General features: G+C 39.8%; 1 protein-coding gene across 1 annotated transcript; it reads left to right on the top strand.

Annotated features, from left to right (window-relative positions):
- Window positions 1-2131: 2131 nt before the first annotated feature.
- Window positions 2132-13269, top strand: znf281a (zinc finger protein 281a). The gene is made up of 7 exons (XM_059348671.1): window positions 2132-2271; window positions 3894-4347; window positions 6775-6876; window positions 7327-7453; window positions 10114-10197; window positions 10291-10409; window positions 10497-13269. The coding sequence occupies exons 2-7, from the start codon at window positions 3943-3945 to the stop codon at window positions 12072-12074; spliced, it is 2415 nt and encodes an 804-aa protein (XP_059204654.1). The 5' UTR covers window positions 2132-2271; window positions 3894-3942; the 3' UTR covers window positions 12075-13269.
- The last annotated feature ends 286 nt before the right edge of the window (window positions 13270-13555 follow it).

The raw sequence follows: 13555 nt of genomic DNA, 5'->3' as shown, positions 1-13555 counted from the left end.
ATTACTCCACTGTCTGCATTTCAATTATGCTCTGCTCTCTGAATTAATTGGTTCATTAGCAAAGGCAATTAGGAGTGGGGGCGCAGGCCTGACTCTGATGTGCTCTGAGATGTATACATCGTCATTCATCCGGCAGATCTGAGAGCTCGACTGCTGAATACATCTGTGTGCTCGTTTGAATGACAGATTAGTCTGAAAAGTCTGACCGAATTTCAGGGATCTCTATTCACTTCTGCCATTCAAAGTGATTTTTCCCTTCTTTCATCGATGAATCTTACTTGTCAAAAGTGAAAAAATAACAAAAAGAGTAATTTATAACTATTATATTTAAGATCATTTTTTGTACTTTTGTGCTATTTTGTACTTCTGCTTCTCTACATTTCAGAGGTAAGTAGTGGACTTTTTACTCTTCTATATTTTTAACACCTATACTTCAGGTTAAGATATAAAAAATATATAGTGATCTTTTTTAAATATTTATTATCTCTATTAACCCTATTAATCTGCACATCATATGTCACCCTCTGAGGCTACACACCAGTTTATTGTTTAAACCATAAAACTAGCTTTGTATCAACCAGCTACAACATTAAAAAGCTGCTTACTAGTGGTCGACAGATACAGGTTTTTTAATGCAGATGCCGATACCGATTATTTTGACATCAGTCTTAACCGATCCCCGAAATGTGCTGCCAATTTTTTGGGGCCGATTCTTGAAGCCGATATTGCCTTTTCTCCCTCCATTTACATGATAAAAATGACACGATGATAACAACTGTTACACAAGTCTCAATTTAAACAAAAAAGAAACATTTATTATTTTTTTTATATTAACAAAACAAACAAAACATATTAACAGTTCGATAGCAAACAATGTGTATGTTGTTTTAGGCCTCGAGGTGGTGGCCCCTCAGATGAGGTACTTCTACTTTACTTGAGTATTTCCACATATTTAACTTTAAACCTGTACTTCCCTGCATTTTAGGGGCAAATATTGTACTTTCACTCCACTACATTAAGCTGCAAGCTTTAGTTAATATTTACTTGTCAGCTCAAAATGTACGAGTATGTACGAATATGATCAATTTAAAATGATAGCCGATATTTATAAATTAATCCACACTAAAGTATATTAAGTAGTTAAAATCAACCCAACCTGGACAACATTAAAATGTTGCTTATATAAATGCAAAAAATAATAATATAATAAAGTTATTGTATGAATATTGTATTCCAAATATATATCTGGTATTGTGCAAAAGTCTTAGGTAGATGTGGAAAAAATGCTGTAAAATAAGAATGCTTTCAAAAATAGAAATGTTAATAGCTTATTTTTAATCAATAACAAAATGCAAACTGAGCGCACAGAAGAAAAATCTAAATCAAATCAACAGTTGGTGTTACCACCCTTTGCCTTCAAACCAGCATCAATTCTTTCTTAGCATTTTTTCACACTTGCCTAAGACTTTTGCAAAGTACCGTATTTATAAAATCAATCTGAGTGGGGTCATTATTTTTCTTTTGATGCTTTCAGTATTTAGATGCTGATAATTTTGTACTTTTACTGAAATGCAGGACTTTTACTATATTACTATATTGTATTCGTATGTATTCATACTTTTGCTTAGGTAAGGGATCTGAATACTTCTTCCACCACTTTGCAAACTTTGCAGATCAAATGCAAGAAATTCTTAAAATGCAGGCATTATAACCCATTGCATAAGTGTTATATATGTGTGTGTGTGTGTATATATATATATATATATATATATATATATATATATATATATATGTTTAATATGTTTAATTTTTGATATATATATATATATATGATATATATATATATGATATATATATATATATCATATATATCATATATATATGATATATATATATATATATATATATATATATATATATATATATATATATATATCATATATATCATATATATGATATATATATATATATGATATATATGATATATATATATCATTGTCAGGATTATATATATATTTTTAATGCAAATAGTTATCATAAAAATCAATAAGAAAATAGTTATCATAAAAAATCAATAAGATAAGGTTTTTTTTATTTTTTTAATCGGTCTGTGTTCAGGACGCGTCCGCCTGCAGGACCCAGAATCCTCTGCGCAGAGGCAAGATGGAAGAGCCCAGCAGCTGCGGGAGAACAATGTTTTGGCTCTAGATATTAACGGACCGCTGAGAGCGAACTACGCGAGCCAAAACAGCGGGTCATGGTCCTGCACCGGTAAGAGAAACCCAGGAAATGCTAACTTTGTGTGCCGGGGGGTGCGGAGCCGGCCGCGGCTGTAGTTTTTAAACTCCTCGTACGGGACAGACAACAAAGCGCGTTAACGTGACGGCTAGTTAGCTGCTAGGCTAGCACGTCTCGGCTAGCCCCGGACGAGCATCATTGTTCGTTGGAGTTGTATGGGCCGTTTGTTATGGGTCATGCTTGTGTTGTCGCTCCATCACTTACAGTCGGTTCACTGTCCGGGAAACGACGCCAACAACTTGGAGAAAAACAGCCAAGAATAAGTAGAAAACGACGTAAGAGTAAGCGTGTTGTGTGTTTGCTAACCAGTATTCGTCCTTGATCTTTTTTCGAGCTCGCTGATTTTATGTGCGTCTTGTGTAGAGATATCTGCCTGTAATTCTTTAATTTCAGGTACAAAAAGTACATAACTAACTTTGTTCGTGTCTTAAAATGCGCAGAGTTTACTCGCTCCTTAGGTGTTTCTGTTTTGCTCATATTTTGCTCCGTTTTTGTTGTTCATCAAGGCGCAGGTCTGTTGCTGATATTGCATGGCCATATTAATTATTGCCCGATCCTGCATCACAAAGAAGGGCCCCGCAGAGAGTGGTTAGCCAAATGGTTAGCTAGGTAGCTAATTGCTTAGCGACATGTCCTGGTAGTTTTTTTATAAATGTGCGCAGAAAGATATGGTATTTTAAGTCCTTGTTTGCCTGCTTGAACACATTTGAGGAAGGCGAAGTTAGTCGGAGTGGCTGAAGTCTTGTTTCATTTACTAAAAGTTGCCTTTGTGTTAGCTTGAGTAGGTTATTGCTGCTAGCTCACCATCAGAGCTGAAGGCATTTGGCAAATAGCACTCATTAGCTGGATGATTCGTTCATGTGGTGGCCGGAGATCATTGCAGAGCATGTCATTTTGGTTTATAATACATTTATATACGCACCTTTAGAGAAAAATGCTGGAAAGACGCATGCCTAGCATTTGATTGCCTTTATAAATTGCCTTTGGTCACAGCTAATTACATAAAAGTTGGGTATTATCACGTTATATCAACGCCCATTAAACATAATGTCCAGCCATGTTACAAAACAAGTATTTGTTTATGCAGCAGCTACGTAATTACAACCAACGGGCTTTTTTTAATGCAGTCTGTATGTACTCTCAATGGCAGATAAGCTCATGCAAATAGGATGACTGGGTCAGACAGGCCCATCAAACAGATTAACACACAACTTCAATCCTCTCATTCCTCATCTCATGTTGTGTCTGGCGCCGTAGCCACTGTGACCTTTCTGCCCTGTAAAATACTGTATGAAACACTGTAATCAAGAGATTTTTGTAAACTGCAGATCAGTTTATTTTGTTTTTGCCTGTTTCCACTTGTCATTGTGCCAGACTGCAGCCCTTTTGTTGACCCACAAACCGGCAGTTTTAATCCGACTAAGCGCCCAGTTGTGAGATCAGAGGCCGTGACACTGATTCCTGAAGACCGAGCTTAACCGGCTCCGTAATTGTTGTCTGTTGTCTATTATTTGTGTTTATCGTCACAGATTGCACAGATTGTTATATCGCCTCCCAATAAATCTATTGACCTCTATTTTTTTTGTTTCTTACAGGATGACACTGATTGCCACCCTATAGTATTTCTGCCCGCCGGCATCCACCATGAACATCATTCAAGACAAAATAAGCAATGAATACCTGCGCTCTAACGGGAGCATGGACTCCAACTTTGGCCCCGGCATGATAATGTTCAGCCACCTCCCCCCGGTGACCAGCTTCACCCGGCTGGCCGCCCACACCGTCATGCAGGACCTTCCACCACAAGAAATGATCTTGAAGAAGGAGCGTGACTCGCCTGACTGCAGCATGGGCACCCAGGGTGGCCGCATGGGGTGTGCAGGAGTGGGAGACTATGTTCACGCCATGGGTATCAAGCAGGAGAAGCTGTCGGAGCACGATTATCGCCTACCGGTGTACCCTGGTGGGCTGGGGAAGAACACAGAGCTGCTGGAGGTGACTGTCAGTAACAACCAGAGCCTGCTGGTGCATGACCTCAACATGGGCAACGTAAGTACCACTGACAGAAAATCACAACACGAAGGCTTAGTTTCTTTCTGAATAAATGGCTCTGCTTGAGTTTAGAGCGGAAACAGTTACTCTATTGACTCCATGAACCCCAACAATCGTGAAAAGAATTCAGGAGACATCAAAATTGCATTTTATGCTGTATAACAGAGTTTACATGCCATGAATCTTTTTTTTTATTTTTTTTTTACGTGCTTTTTACAATAATTGGGGGAAAATGGAATCTTTATATACAAGATATTTCCAAGTGCCCAGATTTTATTTACTAATTTTAGAAAAAAATGAGGGTTCCATATGTAAATGAGACGTAGAATGAAGTGATATTGATGAAATATCTATCTAACTATAATCACTATTGTTAACTTGGATTTGGTTAAGATTCCTGAAGGAAGTGTTTGTCAGACATGATTCATTCCAGGACTAGAAACATGCCTTCAGGTTGTGGAGCTCAGAGGGTAAAGTCAAGTCAATTGAGAGAAATTGAAAAACCAAATGTTTTCACTCTAGACATTCTCCAGTTGCAGCTTTTTATAGCTTGAGAATTATGAATATCTTTGATTTTTGACTGTTGGTTGTACAAAACAAAATATTTTTTTTACTTTTTTTCTGTCATTGTATAGACCAAACAACTTATTGATTAATAAATAAAATAATCATCAGATTGATGAATAATAAAATGATGGTAATCTGCAGCCTTAATTAAAAACATCATATTCCTGCAGCCAGAGATCAATACATGACAAATGAAAGTTAATCTTTCACATTATCTCCCCTTTACCTCCAACCTCCTCACCACCCCTGCAGCCAAAACTAATGAGTAAATCTAAAAATATCAAAACATCTCAAGTCAGATAATATATCATCCGATATCGCATTTAAAAGTACTTCAAGTTCTCTTATCCAGGCATCCCAGCACATCATGGCCATTGTTAACTTACCTATAGATGACATGCATCATTTCTAGAGTGAAAGAAAATGTGGTTTCTATCTACTTTTGCTGCCAGCAGTAGATTCAGCTAGCGATTAGTTTTTACACAGACATTTCTAGATTCTTCATAGTGCATTTTTCTATGTTTAACATGAACACAGTAGAGTTATATCTGAGCAAAATACACCATGATTTGTCAAAAAAAAAAAAGTAATAAAAAATAATTTTAGGTTAGTTCACCCCACCCCTCCTGCTGTGTTGTCAAGCAGCTGATATTATAAAAAAAACCTCCGAGGGAGGAGCCTGAGAGAGGACGGGTGCATGGGAGGCGCTCGTCTGAAACTGTTTATAGCGACATAAATCTACCGTCGGCTTGAGATGCAAAATATAAATGAGCCCCCCCCCTCCCCCCCGTTTCTCTTTCTGGGTAGAAGGATGATGTCATCCAGCCTCGGCGTGAATGAAAACGTCCTGGCAAGGACACAGCTGTCTTGTTTGAGCTTGCACTTCATTTCAGACGTCTTTTGTGCTCATTCAAATAGAAATACACACAACCACACACTTCTAACAAAAGCCAGGCATCAGAGGTCATCAGGGCTGTAGATGCAAGTTTGTTGAAAACAGAATGAATTGTCTTCACTGCACCAGGTTTTTTTTTCTTAAATTGTCTGCTCAAGGACAATTTTATGTTTGGAATTTTATTTTAACACATCACATGGAGCCAACACATTTCAGTTTTTCATTCTGGCTCTCATGATTATTATCTTTTATTCTTAGGGGCGCTGTGTTGATGAAAATAAGCCCTCCAGTCTGTATTTTTTTGTCACACTCCCAAATTGTTGCACTTACTCACACGCTGATGCCACTTTTTGTGAGTAAGTGGGAGTTTTTTCGCCCACAAAGCCAAACCACTCAAGAGAAAGTTGGAGTTATTTTATTTAGGCTAAACATTCTCCTGTTTTTACTCTAAACATTGGGCTAATTTTGAGAGCAGCAGGTGCACCCACATTTACTTTGTCAGCATCCATATGGCATTGAGGTGCAGCACGTTCACTGTGAAAGAAAGGGTCGCACTCGCAATCAGGAACCTATTTTGTTCATCCTGGAATAAATATCCTACACAGATCGTTTGTGATAAAACTTGTGAATGTTTAGTTTGTGAGCTCTGCAGTTTGTCTATTTCTTTGATTAGAATAGTGGATGAAAGGCTCTCACATTGAATTACAGGCTGCTTATGCAAAGACAGGCCATAAATATAAGGCATTGTTGTTTCGCCCACTGAGACCACATCTTGCACAGTGAGTTTCCAACAGACAATCACTTGATGGTGTCCAAGTGTTTTGTTTGTTTGCACGAACAACAAACATGGACTTGTTTGCATGATAGTTTTCAGACTAAAGGCCCTTAACCTTCAATCAAGTAATTTCCCTGTCGCGGCTCGCTCTCACGGCCTGCTCCCTCTCCCTTTGTCATCCTCACAGCTGCCGAGTCAGCTAGGAAAAGAGCCCACTGGGAGAAAAGGTCGGAGGTCAAATGGTGATGGACAGGAGGGTAAACCAAGAAAGAAGAGAAGCGAGGCAAAGGTTTGCCATATATTTATATATGTCATATTTTTCCATTTTATGTCCTTACCAAAGAACAATTCATAATTGCACTTAAGCAAGAATTTATGGAGACAAAGGGGAAAAAAAGTAGTTTGTTATTTAAAATAAACGCCAATACATCTGTTTTTGTCTTTTTTTATTTTATTAAATAAAAACATTATTTTTTATATTATTTATTTTATTAAATAAAAAAAGTAATTAGACTTGCCTGTAGAGTAATGCTTTAATAACTTTCCATAAAGCTATCATATAAAAAAACTCAATGTTTGAGATTTTCTACTTAAATCTTTTTAAAATGTTTGTCTGATCATAAACATTAATTCTACCCAGTATTAACAATATAAAGTGATCCTTTAAATGGATTCAGATGATCTAGAAGACAGCTGACTGAATGTGACCCCCCAGTGTTTCTCTGTTATTGTTCCACAGCAATCAATGATGCTGGATGCAGATGGAGGCAGCCTGTCGCCGGGAACCAAGCCTCACATCTGTGATCACTGCGCTGCGTCTTTCAGAAGCTCCTATCACCTGCGCAGACACGTCCTCATACACACAGGTATTGTAGTGTGCAACTTTTCACTGTGATGCTCATATTGTCTTCTTGTCTTTTATCTTTTTATAATAGCACAAAAGAAAATGCCATTTTCACACCAGCTGAAATAACTAAATATTTCATCACCTCTTGTGCAGTTTATGAAATATTATCTGCAGAGAGTTTTTAGTCTACAGGTGCGTCTCAATATATTAGAATATGATGGAAAGTCCATTTCCAGTAGTTCAAGTGAAATGGCCCCAACCATGGAGTGCATATAGATGGACATACTTTTCAGAGGCCAATATTTCCATATTAAACATACTTTTAACAATTGGTCTTTTGTAATATTCAACATTTTTGAGACACTGAATTGTACGTCTAAATGTAAGCCATAATTATTAGAATTTGAAGAAATTAAAACATGAAATGGTTCATTCTCTGCAATGGATCTATATAATGTGTTATTTCCACTTTTTGAATTGAATTACTGACATAAATAAACTTTTCTATTATATCCTAATGTATTTAGATGCACCTGTACTTGTTAAGAGCTCTGAAGTAAACAGTTCTTACTCGGCTTGGTGGTATCGTTTTTGTCATACCTTCTGGAAAATTCACAGGGGTGTGCGGTTTATTACAGTGTTTGTGTGTAAACTGCAACGTTTTTACTCTGCACTAATTATTACAGTGACACACACACAGAAGTGTTAACAAGAGAAATGGAACAAGCTCCAACGAGAGCGAATAACACAGTGAGACACAAAAATACAAAGAAAGCCATAAAATCTGGCAGCGGCTCTTCTGCTTCCATACGTGCTTCAGCAATCCCTTCATCTAGTGTAATTACTCTACCTTGTGCAGACACTACCATAGCATCTTAGCGGAAAGAAAGAGAAAAAAAAGCTTTCTTGAGGACCAACATTAATGACTACTCGCCTGCACAATTGAGCATTATTTGTGCTGAATCATTCTTTGTTCTGACTCGACAAAAGACTATTGTCATTATTTGAGAATCACTCTTGTTTTCTTTATTTAATCTAAATGCTTTTTTGATTTGCGTGTTGTGTCAGAATATTAGATGTTACATAATAATTGCTTTCGTCACAAAACTGCTCTCTTAATTGAGCGATTCAGAAAATTGACTTTAAAAGTGGAATTACAGCTACAGGTCGTAACACTTTCATTCAATTTTTTTTTGTTTCCAATATTTTTTATTTTTATTTTTTATATTTGTATAGCACAATTCAACACAAGGTAATTCAAAGTGCTTTACGTACACATTAAAAACAGCAAGACACAATTGAAAACAGTAAAAACAGTCAATTAAAACAGGGAAGATACAGCAGGATAAACAAAGAGATAAAATAATAAAAAGCACAAGTCAAACATTGTGTAGTTAAAAAGTAAGGGCAGTAGAGTAGAGCAGATAAGTGTTAAAGTTAAGAGTACGCTTCAGTAAACAATAGTGTTTTTAGTCCTGATTTAAAGGAGCTGACCGTTTGGGCAGACCTCAGATCTACAGGTAGTTTGTTCCACAGGTGAGGAGCATAATAACTGAAAGCTGCCTCACCCCGCTTAGTTCTTGTTTTTGGGACACGCAACAAGCCAGTTCCAGATGACCTAAGGGGTCTGGATGCTTCATAGAGAGGGAGCAGATCAAGCATGTAATTTGGTCCGAGACCATTCAGAGCTTTGTAGACCAGCAGTAAGATTTTAAAATCTATCCTCTGACTCACAGGAAGCCAGTGTAGTGATTTAAGGACCGGTATAATATGGTCCAGTTTCCTGGTGTTTGTGAGGACTCTGGCGGCAGCGTTCTGGATCAGCTGCAGCTGCCTGATTGATTTTTTGTTAAGACCTGTGAAGATGCCATTGCAGTAATCCAACCTACTAAAAATAAATGCATGGATAAGTTTTTCCATGTCTTGTTTGGACAGAAGACCCTTAATTCTAGCTATGTTTTTCAGGTGGTAATAGGCAGATTTAGTGATAAGCTTTAGATGGCTGTTGAAGTTCAGGTCTGAGTCAATAATTACACCAAGATTTCTGGCTTGATTTGTAGCTGTCAACGACATAGAGCCAAGGTGAGCGCTGATCTTAGATCTTTCATTTTTAGGGCCGAAAATGATCACCTCTGTCTTCTCTGCATTTAGCTGGAGAAAGTTCTGGCACATCCACTCATTGATTTGATGAATACAGTTACTCAATGAGAGTAAGGGACTGTAGTCGTGTGAGGACACTGAAATGTAGAGTTGTGTGTCATCGGCATAAGTATGGTAGGAGATGTTGTGATGTCCCATATGAGCATCTAAGCGTTTTAGTTTGTACCCTTTTCACAGTGTCATGATAATTATTAACAGGACAAATACTGTATAAGACTACTTTTAAAGCAATTAAATGATTATGTTTGATTTCTCATGTTGGATGAATCGATTCAATTAGTCTGTTTTTCATTTTCCAGTCATTGAAAGAAATAATCAGCAGTATTTCAGACTAACACAGTGACATTAACACCTGTGAAACACAATGCAATCCATTGAATATTAATGCATACAGACTGTTCTTGGTGAAGCGTGGGCCAAGTAATTCGATTGTATTAAGTTGTGCCGGTTCTTGTTATTTTATGACCATCTGGGGGATGCAGCATTGTAAACCTATAAATCTCTGTGGTTTTCTTTCAGGTGAAAGACCCTTTAGATGCAGCCAGTGCAACATGAGTTTCATTCAGAAATACCTTCTTCAAAGACACGAGAAAATCCACAGTGGTGAGTGATCAACTGATTGACTGATTTTATGTGCGAGTCATTGTGAGCTTCTATTAGAAACTAACCTCGAGCTGTGCTGCTGTTGTGATGCAGGAGAGAAGCCATTCAGCTGCGACCAGTGTAACATGCGTTTCATTCAGAAGTACCACATGGAGAGGCACAAGAGGACTCACAGCGGAGAAAAGCCGTACAGATGTGAGACCTGCCAACAGGTTTGTGAGCTGCTCAGTGTCTTGGTTACCTAATTTGATGCTTTATATGTCAACATCTTTCATCGTTTGCTTTTTGTTCCCCTTCAGTATTTTTCTAGGACAGACCGACTGCTTAAGCACAAGCGAACCTGCGGAGAAGCCATAAAGAAGGGGCTCGATCCCGGGATGATGGACCTGGGTTGTGTAGACTTGGGACACGGCAGCTATGGAATCACTCAGGGAAATGTTGGGAGTACTGCGAGAAAGAGGGGAAGGTCCAAAAATGGGGAAGGAGGGGAACGCAAAAAGAAGAAGGGGGACGGAGGAGGGGTGAGGGTACCGAACATTCACGGGGATGTACGTGGAGGCTACGGCATCCACGATTACTCTGTGGAGAATCAAACGGTGTCTTCCTCTACTGAGCCGGGACCCAGCATGCAGCAGGGCCACCACGGCCGAGCTCCAAAGATGGCGTTCAAGAAGGCCAATCGTAAGAGCCTGGATAAAGCGGGTCTCGATCAGGCAAAAGCAGGATCATTGGAGCATGGCGGGGACATGGACGGTCTCGGCCTCATTCACGGTAACGGGTCTAAAGAAGTGCCCACCAGCAGCAACTACGACGACGCCATGCAGTTCCTCAAGAAAAGACGCTACCTTCACGCAGCAAACAATGCAAACTCATCAGGGCCAACGGTGGCAGGAGGAACCAGCAGTGAGTATGACGTCAGCCACTTGTCTTCCCAGCAGTCCGTCATTCAGGGTGTTGTCTCCAGCGTGATCGACAGCGACGTGCCTCTGAGTCTCGACAAGTCCGGGATCCCAGATGAGGTGCTGCAGAGCCTCCTCGACCACTATGCCCAAAAACCAGACGGCTCGCACCACGACGTCCACTTCGACATCAGCGACCATCACGTGGATCTGCACACAGCAGATGGTTCTGACATCGGCCACAACACCGACACGCCCAGCCCATCTGGAGACAAGACCGTCATGATGCACGAGTACTCTCGCTTCCTGCTGCAGGCTTTGGAGCGCACCAGCCACAGTGCCAGCTTCCCTCTGGGCCCCGGGCCTCCCGCCTCAGCACAGTACACCAGTTCCCACAACCCCCTCTATGCTGAAAAGAACATCTACACTACGTCCCCGCTGGAGTGTGGGTTCGGCCAGTCGGCGGCCTCGCCTTCGCTGCCCTCCTCTGTGCCAAAGTCTCACTTCACGATGCTGACGGGGTCCTCGCCACAGCACAGCTTCCACCTGAGCGGCCTGGAGGCCTCCACACACCAGCAGCTCACCCCTTCTCAGGAGCTCACTGACCAGATGGAGAAGCAGCACTCCTCCACCCCCCCTTCCTCCTACCAGATCAGCCCATCTGACCTGAGTCGCCAGAAGGACCAGCCGCCGGTCAAGAATGGCACGGTGGTCTACCCTCTGGCCCCCTCGCAGGATCTGGCCTCTCTAGACTCCTCCAAGCCTTCCTACCAGATAGAAAACTTTGCCCAGGCCTTTGGCTCCCAGTTCAAGTCTGACAGTCGCGGCTTATCTTACGGCACTGACTCTAGCGGGGAGGTGGATCACAGGATACGGACGCCTGTGTCTGAATTCTCAGGGTATAGTAGTTTGTTATCTGATGTCAATGAGCCAGTAAGTACAGGTTCCAAAACTACAACAAGCCAAAGCTACAGATGAGAGCCTGAGAGGGAGAGAACACTCGTTAAAACTGATGTTTTTTTAGTGCTCCTATTTTATTATTATTATTATTGTTATTATTATTATTATTATTTTTTTAAGTGACATCTTTCTTTTAATGCTCTGTTTTTGTGCCCACTCCTCTCCCCCACAATAAGCCCTCAAGGCTTCCTGCAAATGCAACATTTTTTTAAGTATCTGTTATTTTTAAGTTAAATATGTATTTACTGTTTATTCTTGTCATAATAGTGGCATTAGGTCTGGTCATTAATCATGAACTGAAAGTACTTTTTAAACAAGCGTAGAGTAGCACCGGACATGTTTCTTTTACAACGAGCTGAAGTGTTTGAGCAATCAACTTTACAATTGTAAAAATAATAATGAAAATAACCATGATGGCAGGGAATAGCCCAGAATTGAAATAGCAAAAAAAAAAGTTATTGTCTGTTACAAGGTTTAAAGTATTACTCAGGAAAAAGTGGAAAAGGAGAAGCCTACGAGGTGCAGTGAGCGCTCTTTTCAGAAGTTTAGGTTTGCGACTTCAAAGAGGATTTTTCTTATGTTGTATTACTTGTTGAATGAGTGTGACATAAACAGACTGCTGCCAGCTCACTTGAGCACTGAAAACACTTTCTACTTGGCTATATAGAGATTATGGTACTTTCGTGTCAATGTGAAACTCATGTTTTCTTCAATAAGGGCCATATATATATCTATATATATTTATAAGAATATATATTATTGTAAAGTAACAGATTTAATCATTCTGGGGGAACTGCCCGCTGAAGTAGAGGAAGAATGAGGGCCAGGTCGGGGGGTTAATGTTGTCCTTGGTATATTTTTGGACAGAAAACAGAAACAGACGTTGGGGCTTTTCTATGGCCAATAGAGGTTGCTGTTGGGCAGCGATGGAATGGCCTTCCCCTTTTCCTGCCCTCCGCTTCTTCCTCAACACTCTTATTTCTTTAAAAGAATCCAATTAGCACTTTGAGCCGTTTTTTCTTACATTGCGTAAAAGTACCCTCTCGGATCAAGGAAGCTCAAACGTCAGGAGTGGACTGGCTTTTTGACAGACGTCGTTGTTTGGGCATATGCAGATGGGTTGGACATATTCTGGGCGTATGATGTGGATACCCTTTGTTTGGGTAGCATGGCTCGTAAGGGGAGGGAGGGAGGGGCGGGTTGATATGTGAAAGTGGGATTTTTCATTAACATTTCTCTTTCTCCTTACTTTTAGGGAGGGTTTAGATCGGGAGGGATGGAGGGAGGTGGGTGGGGGGTTTTAAAATACAGTAACATTTAATCGGGATAATGTAAATGTAATTCAAACCTCTAGTTTTAGTTTTGACTTGTTACCCAACTTAGAAGCTTTGCTTTCTTAATGAATTTGATGACAAATGTGTTAGTGATCAAGTATTTCTTCAGCTGTTACTGAGAGGCGGCCACGTGAGCAAAAAAATATGGCTGACCAAATAAATTTG

Source organism: Centropristis striata, chromosome 13, assembly GCF_030273125.1.
Source record: "Centropristis striata isolate RG_2023a ecotype Rhode Island chromosome 13, C.striata_1.0, whole genome shotgun sequence".
Taxonomy (NCBI): Eukaryota; Metazoa; Chordata; class Actinopteri; order Perciformes; family Serranidae; genus Centropristis; species Centropristis striata.
The sequence above is the reverse complement of the archived record's forward strand: the minus strand, read 5'-3'. Positions and strand labels throughout refer to the sequence as shown.

Coding starts and splice junctions, on each gene's coding strand:
- znf281a (XM_059348671.1), top strand. CDS start 3,943: ATGAACATCATTCAAGACAAAATAAGCAATGAATACCTGCGCTCTAAC. Junction 4,348..6,774: donor ATGACCTCAACATGGGCAAC/GTAAGTACCACT, acceptor TCATCCTCACAG/CTGCCGAGTCAGCTAGGAAA. Junction 6,877..7,326: donor AGAAGAGAAGCGAGGCAAAG/GTTTGCCATATA, acceptor ATTGTTCCACAG/CAATCAATGATGCTGGATGC.